Here is a 17,196-nt window from a genome sequence, read left to right as displayed (position 1 = left end):
ACTTTGACCGGACTCTGACTGGTTGAAAAGTCAGCAGTTGGCAAGGTTTAGTTGTAAGGAAGCCACAAGCGACATTATCTTTAAAATTTGGAATCTGCTAAGGCTTGTTAATGAGGAGGATTTGTGTGATCTTTTACCTTGAATGCAAAAATAGAATTCCTCTCCTGAGCATCTGAATTTGGTATCTTCTAAATTGGTATCTTCCAAATGTAGGGAGGGGGCACCTGTGGGGCCATTGAGAGGTTTCTGGACTACAACTCCCATAATCCCAGAGCATCAGACACACTGGCTGCCGGGAGTCCCAGTAGTGTCTGGAGGCCTGCAAGTGCCCATTCAAGTTAGGGCATCTCTGCCTTAGGTAGAGAAATCCCAATAGTAAGGATAGTGTTGTACCTTTTATAATTTAGTGTGTGTGTTTAAAGGATTATTTATCCTGCTCTTCCATCACAAATGCTCCCCCAGTGGCTTACAAATTACTTTAAAAACATAACGACAGTTCCTGCTCTCAGACATACAATCTAAAAACATGACAGAAAAGGAAAATGGTTTGAGAAGGAAGAGGAATTGAGTACCATGTGACTCAGCCATTCAGGCGACCGACAGAAACCTCATGTGATCTACTGAGCTAACTTAGCTGCAGAGCCAACCTCTGGGAGGGATCTGAGTGGGGATACTGGGGAGGGCAGAGGGACAGGGCTGGGTTGGTGCTTGCAGTGAAGAGTCCCCCTGAGCACATGCAGAGTGCATTGAACGGGGGAGTCCCCCCCCTTTAGGGATTAGAGGGAAGGCATCCAATTGTTGCCTAGGGGGCAGCAAGGTTGGCTGGAGAAGCAGAGAGCGGGCCCTGTCCGTGGAACAAATCTTAGCTCCACCTGTGAAAGGGGGACTTTCTTCTGCTCTGGGCTCTAGATAGAAGAAGAAGAAGAAGGAAATCTTCTCCCCGAAAATGTTGGATAAGGAACGTGCGTAGCTGCCTTACACAGACTGTATCGGAGCAAAGGTCCACCTAGCTCCCCGTTGTCTACACACTTTTTGGCAGCCGCGGCTTTCAGGCAGGGCATCTCCCACGCGGAGATGGTGCCAGTGGGGACCTGGGCTCTGCATGCCCAGCAGCTGCTCTGCCCCTGAGCTCCGCCCTTCCTCCTGCCAGTTAGTGCAGCGCATCTTCTGCCCCCCCCCCCCAGTTTCCTGCAATGATTCCCCCTCTGCTCCTCTTTCATTGGCGCCCCTTTTGAGCCCCGCTCTTCTCGCCTCTGCACCCCGTTCCTGCCCCCACCCCCCTGATTGCCCCCCACTTTCTCTCCCTCCAGCGGCTGCTCCTCACTCCTTTCCTTATTTCCCAAACAAGAAAAGGAAGCCAGTTCCTCCGTCCAACCTCATCTTGCTCCAGTTGTCAGGCTAAATATTTTGAAGTAACAACCGAAAACAAACTGCTGGAACTGGCCCAGTTCTGGCTCTCCAGCCCTCGAGCAAGAGGCGGGCTGCTTCTCTCTCCCCCCCCCCCCCCGCCACACACAACCCCAACGGGCAAGCCGTGCTGGTGTGCAAAAGGTCCTGTGCTGCCTGTGCAAGAAAGACAGACAGACTGGCTCCGCCCCTGAGCCGCTGCCCTGGCGGGGATGTGCCCGCTCTCCCTCCTCTCCCGGTGCCCAGGTGCCGGAGTCCCAAGGGGGCCAGAGGCTTCGGGGCTGTAGGATGGAGAGCAGCCGCCGCCGCCGCCGCCACCGGGAGGGACCAGCCAGAGCCCAGGGGCTGCTGCTCACCCCTTTGCTGTGGACCTGACCCTCTGTGGTGGGAGGGGGCTCTCTACCCTCCCATGAAAGAGAAACCCCGGCCTCTTGTGATTGAGAGTGGAGCCCAGACAACGTTTCCACCCCCCCCCATGTTGCCCCCTCCTCTCCTCCTTTGCCCTCCAGAACTGGGTTGTTCATGGACCATGGAGCGGAAGGTGAAAGGAGGGAGCCCCGCTCTCGCCTTCTGGCCGGCCAAGGAAGCCCTGCTCATCCTTTGCCTCTTCTGGCTGGCTCCGCCTGAACCCGTTGCAGCAGAAAGTAAGTGCCTCCTGCGCTGGGCAGCTGCTGGGTCGCTGGGGGGTGCAGAAGTGCTTTGCGGGGGGGAGTGGTGCCCAGGTGGTGCTTTGCTGCAGACTCAACTCTCCCCCCCCTCCCCAAGGCGTCAGCCCAGGTAGGAAGAAGCCTTCGACTTGCCCACCTCCCCAAGCGCCCTGCAAACTGGCCCAGAGCAGAGTTTGGAGATCTCCGATTCCGCGCTCAAGAGTTGGCCGGGACAGACAAACACCCCCCGGACACTTCCAGGCGGGACTATGGCAGATAAAGGCCGGGTGGCCGGGGGTTGTTGTTCGCAGCATGTCTCTTATGGGCAGCTGGGTGGTGCGGGGGTGCTGAGAGCCCCCCGGGCTGACTGGGTTCCGCAGTTGAGGGGCTTGTCTGGGGGGGGGGGGAAAGAGCTTCCCTTTGGAGTGTGTTAATTATTGTAATAAAGGATCTCACTGGGCAAGAGCTCCTGGTATTTAACCCATCAGTCGTCCAGATCCGCTTATTAAGAATGATGTAAGGCAGGAAAACTCTTGACTGATAAACTAATTGCAGCTAGAATTAAAACTCCGCAAAACACACACGAGAGCAGTTACAAAGCCCTCTGCTGGTGGTGAAACTAGCTCTCTGGATAAGATTTAAGAGAGGAAGAAAATGTTTGACTCACGTTGTCTTGAGCGTGTTCATATTTCTGCCTGTTTTGTTTTTAAATAGATGATTTGGCCAAGGGAGAGTCTCATTTACTGATGTGTTTATCGTGTGTGTTGGCTGCTAGAAGGGAGAATTACTTTGTGTGTTTGTTTTATTGGTCTTCGCTGAGCATAAGTATTTATTTTTTTCCTCTGGGGAAATTCAATAAAAAGTCTGCATCTGTACTGGAATTGTTTAAGCACATCTAAAAAATATATTTAAAACAATAAACTGTTTGCTTCTTGCTTGCTGCCCTGGGCTCCTTGGGAAGAAAGGGTGGCTGCGTGAGTGAGTGAATGAATGAATGAATGACTGTGGGCACCTTAGAGACTAAACATATTTATCGTGGCCTAAGCTTTCATGGACAACAGTCTACTTTGTCAGGTGTGAGCGGACTGTAATCCACAAGTGCACTTATGCCAGACTTTGGCAACCTAGTCACACAATAGTTCTCTAACTTGGGTCTCCAGCTGTTATTGGACTACAGCCCTTGGCGTCTACCTACCTGTGCTGTTGTGGATAAAGTGAGGACAGCAGGTGTGTGAGGGAACAGGGACCCAAGTATCTTGTGTAAACTGGCCGGATTTATAGGCCAGGCACACAAAAGTAACTTTCTCTGTTGGCAAACAGAGCAGAATCAAAACACAGAGGTTCTTGCTAAGCAGGTTGTGTTTGGCTCAACTGAGGGAAGAATTTGCCCCACATAAGAGGGGAGACCACCCCTCAGCCCCCAGCCCATTGAGTCAGGAGCAAAAGGTTGGAGGAACAGATGATCTGATGCTAGTAAGTGGCAGCAGGGGTCCCTGGAAACCGGCAGTTGTGGGGATTTAACAAGACCCCCAGCAGCAGAGCCAGCAGTGGGCAGAGAGGGATCCCGGGGCATTGCTGCTGTGAGCAGAATGGCAGAAACCAGGCTGTGTGGCTCTTAAGCCCCCCAGGACCGTCAAGTTTCACAGACCTGCGAACTGGAACTTACCCTGCTCTTCCCAGCCCTGCTTGAGTCGACTGGTGTATAATGAGGTCAACCCAAGCTCCTCTTCCCACTTGTGTTGCCCAGAAATTGGTATTATTCAAAGGCAATTGCTCCCTCTGGCAATGAAGGCAGCACACAGCCATCATGCCTAGCCTCCCTGAATACAGTGGTACCTCGGGTTACGGACGCTTCAGGTTACGGACGCTTCAGGTTACAGATGCTTCAGGTTACAGACGCTTCAGGTTACAGACTCTGCTAACCCAGAAATAGTACCTTGGGTTAAGAACTTTGCTTCAGGATGAGAACTGAAATTGTGCTCCAGCAGAGCGGCGGCAGCAGGAAGCCCCATTAGCTAAAGTGGTGCTTCAGGTTAAGAACAGTTTCAGGTTAAGAACGGACCTCCGGAACGAATTAAGTACTTAACCCGAGGTACCACTATATGTCTAATCCTCTTTTACAACTGTTGGCCATAACTTCCTCTTGTTGGAGAGAATTCTGTGGTTTAACTGCGCTCTGTGCAAAGAAGTCCTTCATTTTGTCAAACCTGAATTTTCCAATAATCAGTTTCATTGGGTGTTCACAAGTTAAAGATTCCGTGGCTGAAACCCTGGGGAGCTGCTGCCGGCCAGGGCAGATATTGCTGTACTAAATGGGCCCCAGTGATCTGACCAGGGCCGGATTGAGGTTTGATGAGGCCCTCAGCTCCTGAAGGTAATGGGGCCCTTTATATGTCCAGCTGTCCTTTGTCAACAACAAATTGTTGCTGTTTTTCGTGTTGAATATATACTATATGGTAATTTATGGACCTAATAGGTATCTAAAGCCATTTGCACATGCAGAATGTAGGCACCCTATATATAGAAAGGAGCAAACCAGTGATATTTTAGGGAGCAAGCGGGGCCCATTACTTACATCATAGGAGCCTACACAACACAAAACACTGTTCCTGTATGTAATTTTATTTTATTTGTTTTTATCTTATATTTTGGAAATGTACATCCATTTTTTCCCTTTAATTTTTTTGGGGTCCCCAAGAGAGTGGGCCCCTAAGCTATAGCTTGTTTAGCTTGTACGTAAACCCGGCGCTGGGTCTGACGTGTTGCAAGGCAGCTTCCTCTGTCCCTGGATCCTGCTGCCTGAGAGAGCCTTTGGTGGGGAGAAGGAGCTTCCTGTGCCCCTTTGCTGGATTCCAGGGGCATAAAGGACTGCAGGGAGGGGAGTCACAGGAGGCCTGGGTGGCAGCTCTCCAGGCAGCAACAGGAGAGCCCTAGACCAGAGATGAGTCTTTGTGGGTTGGTGGGGGGCAGCTTCCAGCTAACTCCAGGTGGGAAAGGCAGGAATGGAGACACGGGAGAGGAGGCTGACCCTCGCCCTAATGGGGCCAGCTGGCCAGGAGGATCACCTTGGGGTCCAGCCAGCATCTGCCCGCCAGGCTGCCCAGGTGGCCTCCCTTTGTTCACATGGTGCTGGTTTTGCCTTGGAAAGCTCAAAGCAGCTCATGCCCCAAGCACTACAGTTTTAGCTAAGGAGAAGCCCCCACCCCGTCCCCACCAGCCCACTGAGAAAGCTGGCTGAAAACCTTGCCCTACCATTAGGCAGAGTGAGGCGGCTGGTGCTGAGGTGTTGGGAGGACAAAGCTGTGGACTCTCTGTAGCTGGTCAATCAACGTCATGATAGTCTTTACCAGATCACAGGCACCCAGTATAGGGAGAAGGCTGCCTTCTTCTGAGTCAGACCATTGGTCTGCCTGGTTCAGTACTGTCTACACTTTGTGGCCGTGGCTTTCCAGGGTTTCACACTCAGGGTCCTCTCCCAGCTCTGCCTGGCAATGCCAGAGGGAATCGGACCTGGGACCTTCTGCATGCCAAGCAGCTGTTCCACTGCTGAGCTCCTGTCACTCACAAAAACCCACATCTGAAGAGAGGTGATTGGGGCTTCTAGTCCACTGTGCCAGCAAGTGCCTCTGTTCTAGGCATGAGCTTGCCTTGTCCAGCCATCTTTCTCCCGGCTCCCTGGGCAAGCCAGAGTCCCGGCTGGCGCCTGGTGGTCTCTGAGGGGAGCTGGGCCCCCCTTCGCTCCTCTTCCCTTGTGCCTCCCGAGAGCACCAGCCTGGTCCTCTCTTGTTGCCAGGTGGAGTGTTTGGGGTTTGAAGTTTGCGTTTACAGAATTTAGCCCCGGTGTTTATAGTAAATGTCAGTTTGGACTGAAACGTTGCTCTGGAGGTGATAATTTGGCTTCAGGTTTCACATACACACACCATGAGAGAGGAGCATGGCGGCAGCAGCAGCGGCAGCAGAGCCACGCCAAGACAGGGGCTCCTTTGCTGCCCTTTGCAGCCACGGGGGGACGGACTTCGGAGCAGGGTGTCTATTTCTGCATGTTCCTGGGGAAGCCTTTTACACGAAGGGGGTGGTGACCAGGGCTTTTTGTCAGCCGGAACTCCATTCTGGCACCTCTCAGGTGGGCGCCATTTGCCATTCTAGGAGAATGAGAGAGTTCCAGCACCTCTTTTTTCTAGAAAAATAGCACTGGTGGTGCCTATAGGGGACGTGCAGCATCCTTTGAGTGCCCCCACTGCCACCTGGGGCAGGTGATTTGCAGCCCGTCCTGAGGCCTTGCTGACTTGCTCCAGCTCAGGGCCAAGAGCGCCTCAAGCCCCCATGTGTGCCAGGCGGGCAGGTAGCTCTTTCAAAATGGCCCCTCACCTCCCAAGCACCACCCTTCCCTTGCCATTTTGACAAGCAAAGCTGGAGAATCGCTCCCCGGTTCTCCTCACAGCCCCCCCCCCCCCCAGTGAGTGTTTTGTCATACTTAGCAAACACTGAGATATCAAAATACTGTGAGCAAATATTTCCCGTGGCTATTCAGACCTTCCGGAACAGAAACGGATCTGTTTAAACAGGTGATCAAACAGGGCTTTTCCCCTGGACATGATGCCTGAGCGCATTGCCTTCTCCTCCACATCTCTCTGAGCTGCTCCTCTTGTGCCTTTGCTGAGCATTGTAAGGCATGTACCACAAACGTAGCAGCCCCGTCGCCAGGAAGCCAGGAAGCCCCTCTCAGGAGCATTCGTTTTCCAGCCACTCGTAGTCGCCTGGACAGCAAAGCAACTGGGGAGCTTTTTCAGGGAGAGTTGAAAGAGCCACCAGTTCAAATGCTTGGCAGCAGAGCACATGATCTGCACACAGGAGGCCCCGGGTTCAATTCCTGGCGTTTTGAGGATGGTCTGGGAATGCCTCCTGTTTCTGAAACCCCGCAGAGCAGCTGCCGGTCAGTGCAGACAATGTTAAGCAAATAGATCTAGGTAAAAAGCAACATTTTATGTTTCTATTTAAATGGAAACTTTGAGGAGTGTCATCTTGCTTTATTTTTAGTGGGCGGCTGTGGTCGGTGGTATAGAGTCCAGGCTTTGCATGCAGAAGGTCCCTGGCTTAATTTGTGGAAGGAGCCTTGCAGAGCGGTGGGCAGCCCTCCCAACGGCCGCGCTGGGGCAAGGTCTACGGGGAAGAGTTGCTGTGATCTCTAGGCCTGCGCTGTTTCGGTTTCTTTGAATAAAGAATCAACTTCACTCACACCGGCTGTTTTATTGCTGACTCTGGGGCCTGACTTTAGCCTACAGCTGTGGTCTGATGCTAGCAAACTGCATACAGCTGCTGTTGGAGGGGAAGAGAGTACCGTATATACGGTGATATCTTATTTAAATATTTTTAAAATCCCACTTTCCAGCCCCAGAAGGGCCCAGAGCAGCTTGCAGATCTCTACCATCTTAAAAGCCGTGACACCAAAGGAAAGTGGCTGGGGAGGGAGGAGGAGGTAAGAAACCCAGGGGCCAGTTTTTCTGTAAAGTGGATCAACCCAAGCTCTTGGAGCCTCCTTCTGGGCACGGCTGTGGCGGCTGCCATGATGAAATTTACCGCTGGTGGGAAGCAGGCAGCTGCCTCTCTTTGCCTTGCTGTTCATGTTGCCCAGGAGGAGGTAATGAAAATGACCCCTGAGGGGCTGCCCCCACCTCCAAGTAAATACTGGCATGCGGGGACAGAGATTAGAGCTGGGCTGATGCCAGGCCTCCTTCTGTAGTGCCCTTTCTCTCTTCCTTCCTTATCTGCCTTTCTCTGGGGAGAGACTGGGACCGGCCTCTCGGCCAACACCAGGGAGCCTGACTGCTGCTGCCGGATCCGGCCCAAGGCCTTGAAAGGCAGCCCCTGCCAGGGGCCCGAGGGCTGCTGCAGAGGACAGGAGCAGGTGTGCATTTGCAGCAGAGCCACAGTGTGCAGCCTGGCCGACAAGAGCCAAGCCAGGATCCCCACCAGGCTCACCTCTGCCTTGCAGAGCGCCAAGGGGAGCGGATGGCAAACCTCAGACTGAAAGTAAGACTTCCTTATATATATACAGTGGTACCTCAGGTTACAGGATGAGAGCAGAAATCGCGTAGCGGCGGCCCCATTAGCTAAAGTGGTGCTTCAGGTTAAGAACAGTTTCAGGTTAAGAACGGACCTCCAGAATGAATTAAGTTCTTAACCTGAGGTACCACTTAGCTAATGGGGCCTCCGGCTGCACCTGCTGCTGCCGCCGCCATGCGATTTCTGTTCTCATCCTGAAGCAAAGTTCTTAACCCAAAGTACTATTTCTGGGTTAGTGGAGTCTGTAACCTGAAGCCTCTGTAACCCAAGGTACCACTGTATAATCTCCACCCCCCCCACCTCTTAGCAGTTTACAACAATATAAAGCATTAATAATAACAATATTGATTGTAAAAAAAGGAAAAAACAGAACCTCAGAGTGGTTTACAAAATGATTAAATGAGAAAATTAAGAAAGATTTCCAATACCTTAAAACTTGCAAGAAGTTAAAATACTAAAACAGATTAAGAAATCCACAGCAGCATTTCTAAGCATCTGGGTAGGCTTGTCCAAGCAATTTTTTAGCAGGAGCCAAAAAGAGTCCAGCAGAGCCACCTGCTTGCTCTCAATAGGCAGGGAGTTCCAAGGTGCTGGTACCACCCTAAATGACCTGGTTCCTTTATTCATTCATATTAAATTTGTTTACTGCTCTTCCTCCATAGTTCTCAGGGCAGTTCACAGTATAAAAACACAAGATAAAAACACAAGATAGATAATCAAAACAAGAACAAGAACCAGGAACCCCGTAAATGCAGAACAGCTTCTGCGTGGCACCTGCGTGGCACAGTTCTGCCGAGCAAAGCAATTCGGAGGGCACGTGGGATAAAGCTTATTTTAAAGCTTCTTGTAGGGTTGTTTTTGTTGTTTTACTATAGTATTGTTTTACTTTTCTGTTCAATGTGTCCTGCTTGGCCACTGTGACAAGAGAAATGCGACTAATGGATCCATAAGCCAAGCTGCTTCAGGGTCTGGGAGGAGGGCTTTCCCTTCCATCAGGAGCAACAAGACGGGTGTTGAAAATGGGAAATCTGTCCCAGCAGGGGTCTTGGGCCTCTCCCTGGTGGAGGGTGTGGGGAGAGGAGCGATGTGGCGCCTTTGCCGTCTCTTTTCCTTGTAATTCCTCTTCTATTTTCAAAAGCGCATACTGCGCTGTCTTGTTTCAGGCCTCCCCAATCTCTGAGCGCTGAGAGATCCCAGGGGTTTGGGATGCTTTCCCAGAGTTCGTGTTTTCCTTCGGAATGAGGCACACAGGAGACTGCGGTGTCTTTATGATATGTGGTTTATTTACACATATATACAAACTGAGCCTACACAGGAGGGGCTCCCAGCCTCCAAACCCCCAAAAGGTCTTGCTGCTGCTTCTCTCACAGCCTTGGATCCCATCAGAAATCAAACACTGCTTTCTGTGCCTCTCCTTGCTGCTTTACTTCTAGCGCACACCATAGCAAACTCTGCTGTAAAACTCAGGCATTTTCCTTCTAGCTATCTTAGAGTTGAAGTAGGGCCCCCACCCACTTATTGTCTGGCGCAGAGCCCCCTTTCCTTTGTTCTCTTAATGGCCCATCACCCAGTCAGTCAGGAAGCTTGCCTGGCTTCGCTTTAACACTTGCGGGATCCAAGGATTAGAGGGGTTTGGCCTAGAACCTAGAACAATATGTTAGGAGAAAGAGTGCACAAGCTGTTATGTATTAGTGAAAATAACATAAAATGCAGCAGCGGGGAAAACTAGGAGAGTTTCGTACGGTGCTTTTAATGATGGTTTTGTTCTGCTTTTTAATGGTGAGATATACATCTCATCTGCCCCCTGTTGTGGCCAGCTGAGTTGGCAGCATATACCGTATTTTCCGCCCTATAGGGCGCACCAGCCCATAGGGCACACCTAGTTTTTTTTTTTGGGGGGGGGGAATAAAGAAAAAAAAAATTATTTCCCCCCCAGGCACGGGGCTGGGGCGGGGGAAGCCCGAGCTTCCCCCGACCCCAGCCCCCAGAATAGGCTGCTATCCGCAAGCCTTGGGAGTCCGGCAGGAACTCCTGCCGGGCTCCCCGGGCTTGCGGATATCTGCCTGAAGCACGGGGCATGCTCTGCTGCGCTCCCCGGGTTTTGGGCTGCAGGCTGCTGTCCGCAAGCCTTGGGAGCCCGGCAGGAAGTCATGCCGGGCTCCCAAGGCTTGCAGATAGCTTCCTGAAGCCTGGAGAGCGAGAGGGGTCGGTGCACACCGGCCCCTCTCGCTCTCCAGGCTTCAGCGAAAGCCTGCATTCGCCCCATAGGACACACACACATTTCCCCTTCATTTTTGGAGGGGAAAAAGTATGTCCTATAGGGCAAAAAATACGGTAAATACTTTTCTAAATAAATAAAGTGCTGGTGGGTTTTCACGTGGGCTTAAGAACTGTTGTGGAAATGGGGTAAGCTGAATATAAGATTGGGAAAATGGGAAAGCAAATTTGAGAGGTCTGTCCATCCTGTCTTCTTCTGGCTGTTGAGACAGACAGAGGCTCCCTGTGTCAGGCAGAGGCCCTCTGAGGAGGTTGGAAAGAGCACCCTCTCCTGCTGGGCCATTCACACAAACAGGTGGTGGAAGAATGCTGAGATTCCTGCATTGCAGGGGGCTGGACTAGATGACCCTGGGGCTCCCTTCCAACTCCATGAGTCTGGAGCCTGAGGGGTGTTTGTGTGGGTCAAAGGCTGCAGTCTGAAGAGATTCCTGTGTGCTGGAACAGTGCGGGAGGTGAAGCGCATGAGCTGTTCTTCATGTCCTGCTGACTCATTTTCTTTCCCCGCCATTCCCCATTTCTCCAGTCTGCGAGAGCATGGATATCCGCGTCGACGTCTCCCAGCTGCGGAATCTGGAGAACTGCAGCATCATCGAGGGCAACCTGCAGATCCTCCTCTTGTTCACCACCAGCAGCCAGGATTTCCACCTCTTCAGCTTCCCCCGCCTGGTCATGATCACGGAGTACCTCTTGCTCTTCCGCGTCTACGGGCTGGAGAGCTTGCGCGACCTCTTCCCCAACCTGTCGGTCATCCGGGGGACCAGCCTCTTCTTCAACTACGCCCTGGTCATCTTTGAAATGCCGCACCTGCGTGACATCGGCCTGCACAGCCTGACCAACATCCTGAACGGCTCCGTGCGCATCGAGCGCAACCAGGAGCTCTGCCACATCTCCACCATTGACTGGGGACTGATGCAGCCCCCCCACGCCCTGGAGCAAAACATCATCTTGCACAACAAGCCCGCGGAGGAGTGTGCCGACGTGTGCCCGGGCATCCTGGACGTGGAGAAGCCCTGCGTCCAGACCCAGACCAGCCTCAAGGGGCAGCTGGAGTATCGCTGCTGGACCTCCAGCAACTGCCAGAAAGGTGGGGTGACCCAGGTCCACCCTGGGCGTGTGGTGCCTGCGGTGGCCTTGAGAGGGGCTTGTGAACGGCTGAGTTCGCAAGGGAGCAGAAGGGCTTTATGGCTCACTAGATTCCCATTGTGCTTCAGAAAGAGTTCCTTGGCACGAGAACAGCAAAAACAAGAGTTAATCCGAACCCAAATATAATTTATTTATAGTCCATCAGCCACAAATCCAAGAGTTATCATATAACTAGCTGTTGCCGAGGGCAGTGGAGAATCGGGACCAAGCAAGGCCCGGTGGGGTGAGGTTGCTGTGGCTTTAAGAGGGGATTAGACAAATTCACGGAGGACAAGGTGGTCAATGTGAATAATGCTGGGTTTTGAGAGCACAGGTCCTGCTGTGGCTCTCAAATGAGATGGCTGCCGATGGCTTCTTGCCATGATGCCTCTGCTCCTCTGAATATCAGGTGCTGGAAACCACAGGAGGGCAGAGGGCTCTCGCACTCGGGTCCTGCTTGCTGCCTTCCCACAGGAAAATGTTTGGCCCCTGTGAGAACAGGATGCTGGGCTAGAGCAGCCCCTTTGGGCCTGATCCAAAAGCCATGCCTGTGTCCTTTTAACCCCTTCTTTCCACGCTGCCGGTACCTGAGCTGGGAGGGCCCGCTTCCCTCTCTCCCTGCGCCTGCCTCCTTACACACGGACGTTCCTCCCTGGCTGGGCTCACGGCTCATTCTGCCGGCACGGCTATCTTGGGAGCCTGGCTATTTGCCACAGGTGTGGCTAGTATGATCCGGCCTGGGAGCTTCTGCATAAGTCTCCTCAAAACAAGGACCCAATAAACGTTGTTCTTTCCTGTGTTTACACAGAGGAACTATTGTTAGGAAACAGGTGCTTTACTTTTTAATTCCTTTGTGGCCTATTTTTAGGAGCTCTCCAAAATTGGAGGCATGAGGTGAGCAAGTTAGGTACTCTGGTGATGTCATTGGTTTCCCTCTTGGGTGCTTGAGTTTCTCGCCTGCCCTCTAGTGCCTGGTTTTTAAAAAATGCCACTGCAGAAGGACAGATCCCCAATTCCGTTCATTTCCCACAGGAAGTAGTGATGACGACGGTGACACATTTGTTTATACCCCACCTTTCCCCGTAATGGGGCTCAAGGCAGCTTACAGATAAAAACAATAAAAAGCAACAATAATTTTAAAAAAACATGGATAGAATTAAAACTATTTACGTATATAAAATCTGTTTAAAACATATAGGCGGCAACCATTTCGCACGAGGGTTTTGTTCCCGGCCCCTGCACGCGTCGGCAGAGCATGTCTATGCATGCCCCGTCCTGCCCCCCCCCATTCTGCCCTCTTCCAGTTCCAAAAGGATCTGCACATTGGTGATTGCGCATCAATTGGACACTCCCCAAACGGTTGTCACCTGTGCAAATAATTACAATACAACAACATGGCCCCAGCCATTTCAGTAAAAGCAGTCTGTTCCCAAAAGCACGTTGGAAAAGGAAAGTCTTTGCCTGCCGGTGGAAGGACAGCAAAGAGGGAGCCAGTGCAGCTTCTCCAGGGAGGGAATTGCAGAATCTGGGAGCAGCCACTGAAAAGGCCCTGTGATGACTCCTAGCTTGGCCTTAGGCTTCAGCCATGATGGCTATTCTGGAAACCGTGTGCCTCTGAATAATACCAGTCACTGGGAGTCGGGGGTGTGGGTGTGTGTGTTGCTGTTGCTTCCAGGTTCTGCTTGTGGGCTCCCCAACGGCCCCTGGGTGGCCCCTGTGAGAACAGGGTGCAGCCCCTTTGGTCTGATCCCACAGGCTCTTTCTCTGCTGCTGGTCCAGCCTTCCCAGCACCACCTTGGCGACTTGCTGGACCCTTCCAGGCTCCTTCAGGATTCCTTAGAGAAATGCTCTGGGCTGCCAAGTGGCAGGTCTGTGGAATCTATTCTGTGTGGGATAAACTTGTCTGTGGAAAGGCAGCAAGCTTAGGCCAGTGCAGTATCTAGTAAGTGAACCAAGAAGAGCTACTCCTTTAGAATCAGCCCTCCTGGTCTCCTTTGCATTGTCCTTTGGGGGAGACCCCCCCCCCATCAGCTGCAGCCCTGTCTCACCGTTGTGAAACTCTCATAAAAGTATGTGAGTCTCCTGGGCTTGTTTGCTGTCAACAAGAGAGCTGCTAATGAAATATACACTGCAAACAGGCAGATTGTTATCGTGCGCATGCAGCTGCCTCCTCCAGCTGCCTTGCGCTCTCCCTCTTGGACGGTCCTTTGGCCTCCTCCTGTCTCGCTGGGCCAGGCGGCCAGCTGTGCCTCTCAGGACTGCAGTGTAGATGTGTGGTGGTGTTTCAAGAGCTGCAGCTGAGATTCCCTCTTCTGCATCAGTGTCCAGCACCACCGGACCAGCCTCCTGCTGGACTGGACCATCTCTAGGGCAGCGGAGAGGGTGAAAGAGGCCTTTGTGCCTGAGCCAGGAGGGCTCCTCTGGCTCATTAACTCATTAACAGACTGGCACAGGTTGCGAGGTCAATCTGAGGTATGAATTAAGATGATCCATACAAACCCAAATGTCTGTGTGCCAGTAAATGGAGGCAACTAGCTTAAATTATGCCTGGCGAGGTTGCCTGCTCCTGCCTTGCTGTTTGCTGTTTCCACAGAGCTGTTAGCTGCAGCTTTAGGATTTGAAATACTAAAAAGTGTTAAGACAGGGTGGAGTTTACTATCAGTTTATATGCTGGTGACATCAGAAGCAAGGCAGGAAATAAAGCACTGCATTGTGTTCTGCTGCCCCTTCTGCATCCTGCCGCCTGAGGCATTCACCTCTCCTTGTCTGATGGGTGGGCCGGCCCCAACTTCTAGGGCACCTTTCAAATTAGCAATGTTTTTCCAAGGTGGCATAATAGAATATTACTAAAACAAAGCATAAAAGAGAATGGAAGTCAGTCATATGGACACTGGGCCAGGGCCAGGGCCAGGCTCTCAACTAAACCCATACCTGTAAAACTCAGCTTGCTTTTCGAAATTCTCACTCCTCCAATGCTTATACGGTAGACTTGCAACTCACACAGAGGTTACATTAGAGATAGCAAATAAAGCAAACATCATGTATAGTCAAAACACATTGGGTGCAATGTCGGGTCTTTCTGCTCCCTTTTCAATTTTTCAATTTTTTTTGGAATGCACACAAGTTAACTGTACGTAAATTGCGGGTCTACTGTATTAGTGAAATATACACACAGAAATGTGTGTGTAGTGGAAATATACAAAAAATGAACTGGCTAAGGAGGGAATTGTTTGCAAAGAGGCATACAAGCAAAATTGTGTACAAAAATACATATATTGGGTGAAATGTGTGCAAAAATGCACCTGATTTTCATGTGGATCTTTTTAAAAATCTGCAGACATGGGTGTGTGTGGAATAAGGGGAGCTAAAATGAAGGTTGGGGGGGAAATGAGAAGCTGAGGGGCAGCTCTCCCAGTGCTGCTGCTGCCTCCCACTCCAGCTTCCGCCCCCTTTCTCTCCCTTGCAGTGTGTCCCTGCAAAGCCGGGGGTGCTGCCTGCACCAGCTCCTCCGAGTGCTGCCACCGGGAGTGCCTGGGGAGCTGCCGCCGCCCGGGAGACAGCCACTCCTGCACCGCCTGCCGCCACTTCTACTTCAATGGGCACTGCCTGAGCTCCTGCCCGGAGCTGACCTACGAGTACGAGGGGTGGCGCTGCGTGACCGCGGAGCACTGCGCCAGCCTGCGCAAGGTGTCGGAAAACCCCCGCGACTCCTCCAAGTTTGTCATCCACCAGAGGCAGTGCCTCTCGGAGTGCCCCTCGGGGTACAAGAGGAACGAGAGCAGGTGAGGGGCCAGCCGGCCCGCCCGCCCCACACATTTCAAGGGCCTGAGAGCTCAGTTGTGTTCTGCCAAGTGTTAGACTGATCAGGTCACTTCAAACACTTTTGCCCCCGTTTTCACAGAATCATAGAACTGTAGGATCAGAAGGTACCCCAAGAGTCATCTAGTCCAGCCCCCGCAATGCAGGAATCTCAGCTGGAGCATCCAGGACAGGTGGCCATCCGACCTCTGTTTAAAAACCTCCAAGGAAGGAGAGTCCACCACTCTCGTGGGAGTCTTTTGCGCTGCTGAAAGTTTTAATGCCAGAAAGTTTTTCCAAATATTTAGTAGGAATCTCCTTTCTTGCAACTTGAAGCCACTGGTTTGAGTTCTAACCTCCGGAGTGGGAGAAAACAAGCTTGCTTCCTCCTCCAGGTGACAGCCCTTGAGGGATTTGAAGACGGCTCTCCTGTCTCCTCTCAGTCTCCTCTTTTCCAGGCTAAACCTACCCAGCTCCTTCAACCGTTCCTCAGAGACTCTTGTTCCTCTTGGTCGCCCTCCTCTGCAAATCTTCCAGCTTGTCGACATCTTTCCTAAATTGTGGTGCCCAGAATTGGACACAGTATTCCAGGTGTGCTCTGACCAAGGCAGAATAGAGTGATATTATTACTTCCCTTGATCTGGACACTATACTTCTGTTGATGCAGCCTAGAATAGCATTAGCTGTTTTTGCTGCTGCACCACACTGTTGAGTCATGTGAAGCTAGGGGTACCAAGGCCGCTAGATCCTTTTCACATCTACTGCTAGTAAGCCAGGGGTTCCCCATCCTATATTTGTGTATCTGGTTCTTCTTGCCTAAGTGCAGAATCTGACATTTGTCCCTATTGAAATTCATTTCTTTAGCTGGCACCCAGTTCTCCAATCTGCTAAGGTCATTTTGAATTCTGATTCTGTCTTCTGTGGCATTAGCTAACCCTCCCAGTTTGGTGTCATCTGCAAATTTGATGAGCTTCCTTTCAATTCCTTCATCCAAGTCATTTATAAAGATGTTAAACAACAACGGGCCCAGGACAGAACCCTGCGGCACCCCACTTGTCACTTTTTTCCAGGATGATGACCAACCATTAATGAGTACTCTTTGGGTTCGGTCAATCAACTAGCTAAAAATCCACCTGACAGTTTCCTCATTCAACCCACATTTACCACTTGCTTGTTCTTCCTCTCACTTCGGGCATAGCCGAAGAAACCTTTTAAAATTATTTTCAACCTCTCTTGCAAGCCTGAGCTCATTCTGAGCTTTAGCCTGCCTGACCTTCTCCCTGCAACTGTTGGCTTCACCTGTACACTATTCCTTTGTGATTTCCCCCTTTCTTCCATTTTGTATACATGCCCTTCTTAACTCTCGGCTCATCTGAAAGCTCCTTATGCAGCCACACCGGTTTCTGTGGGGGCCTCAATATTTCTCCTTCTAGAAACTCCCATCCTACTTGGACCCCCTTCTCATTTAGTATATCTGACCACGGGATCACACCCAGTAGCTCCTTCAGCTTCTCGAAATTGACACCTTAAAGTCCAGAGTGTGTGTCTGACTACTTCCGCTGAAGCAGAGTCCACCAGCTTCTGAGGGAGCCCGTTCCACTTTCAAAGAGCTCCTGTCATCAGAAAGTTCTTCCTAATGTTGAATCAGAATCTCATTTCCCATCCATTCATCCTAAGAACAAGCACAGGTCACACACAAGCTCACATGGCCAGGGATAGGAAATGTGCACCGCCTGGGTCCTGCCCCGATCCTGCCTGCTGTGTGAGATACTGTGCCTGGCTGATACTGTGTGAGAGAATGAAAGTGTGTGAACATGAACCCAAAGTTGGTTCTTTGTGGTTGCTGTTGCTGCCCTGCTATCCATTTAAAAAACATTCCTGT

The 17,196-nt window shown here is 51.5% G+C and overlaps 1 protein-coding gene across 3 annotated transcripts in view; it reads left to right on the top strand.

The window, feature by feature from the left end:
• Positions 1 to 1,629: 1,629 nt before the first annotated feature.
• The window catches only part of INSRR (insulin receptor related receptor), a 30,523-nt gene continuing 14,956 nt past the window's right edge, over positions 1,630 to 17,196 (top strand). Inside the window, exons 1-3 of one of the 3 annotated variants that reach the window (XM_083476940.1) lie at positions 1,630 to 2,051; positions 10,918 to 11,478; positions 14,983 to 15,298. In XM_083476940.1, the coding sequence (XP_083333066.1) occupies positions 1,817 to 2,051; positions 10,918 to 11,478; positions 14,983 to 15,298 (1,112 nt within the window). In that variant the 5' untranslated portion in view covers positions 1,630 to 1,816. Of the gene's footprint in view, positions 2,052 to 8,016; positions 8,085 to 10,917; positions 11,479 to 14,982; positions 15,299 to 17,196 lie in introns of those variants that run through there. The other 2 variants (XM_083476939.1, XM_083476941.1) reach the window with 2 other exon arrangements.

Source organism: Podarcis liolepis (genome assembly GCF_965112155.1).
Source record: "Podarcis liolepis genome assembly, chromosome: 15".
Taxonomy (NCBI): Eukaryota; Metazoa; Chordata; class Lepidosauria; order Squamata; family Lacertidae; genus Podarcis; species Podarcis liolepis.
Note: the sequence above shows the minus strand (reverse complement) of the source record. Positions and strands in the feature narration are given on the sequence as shown.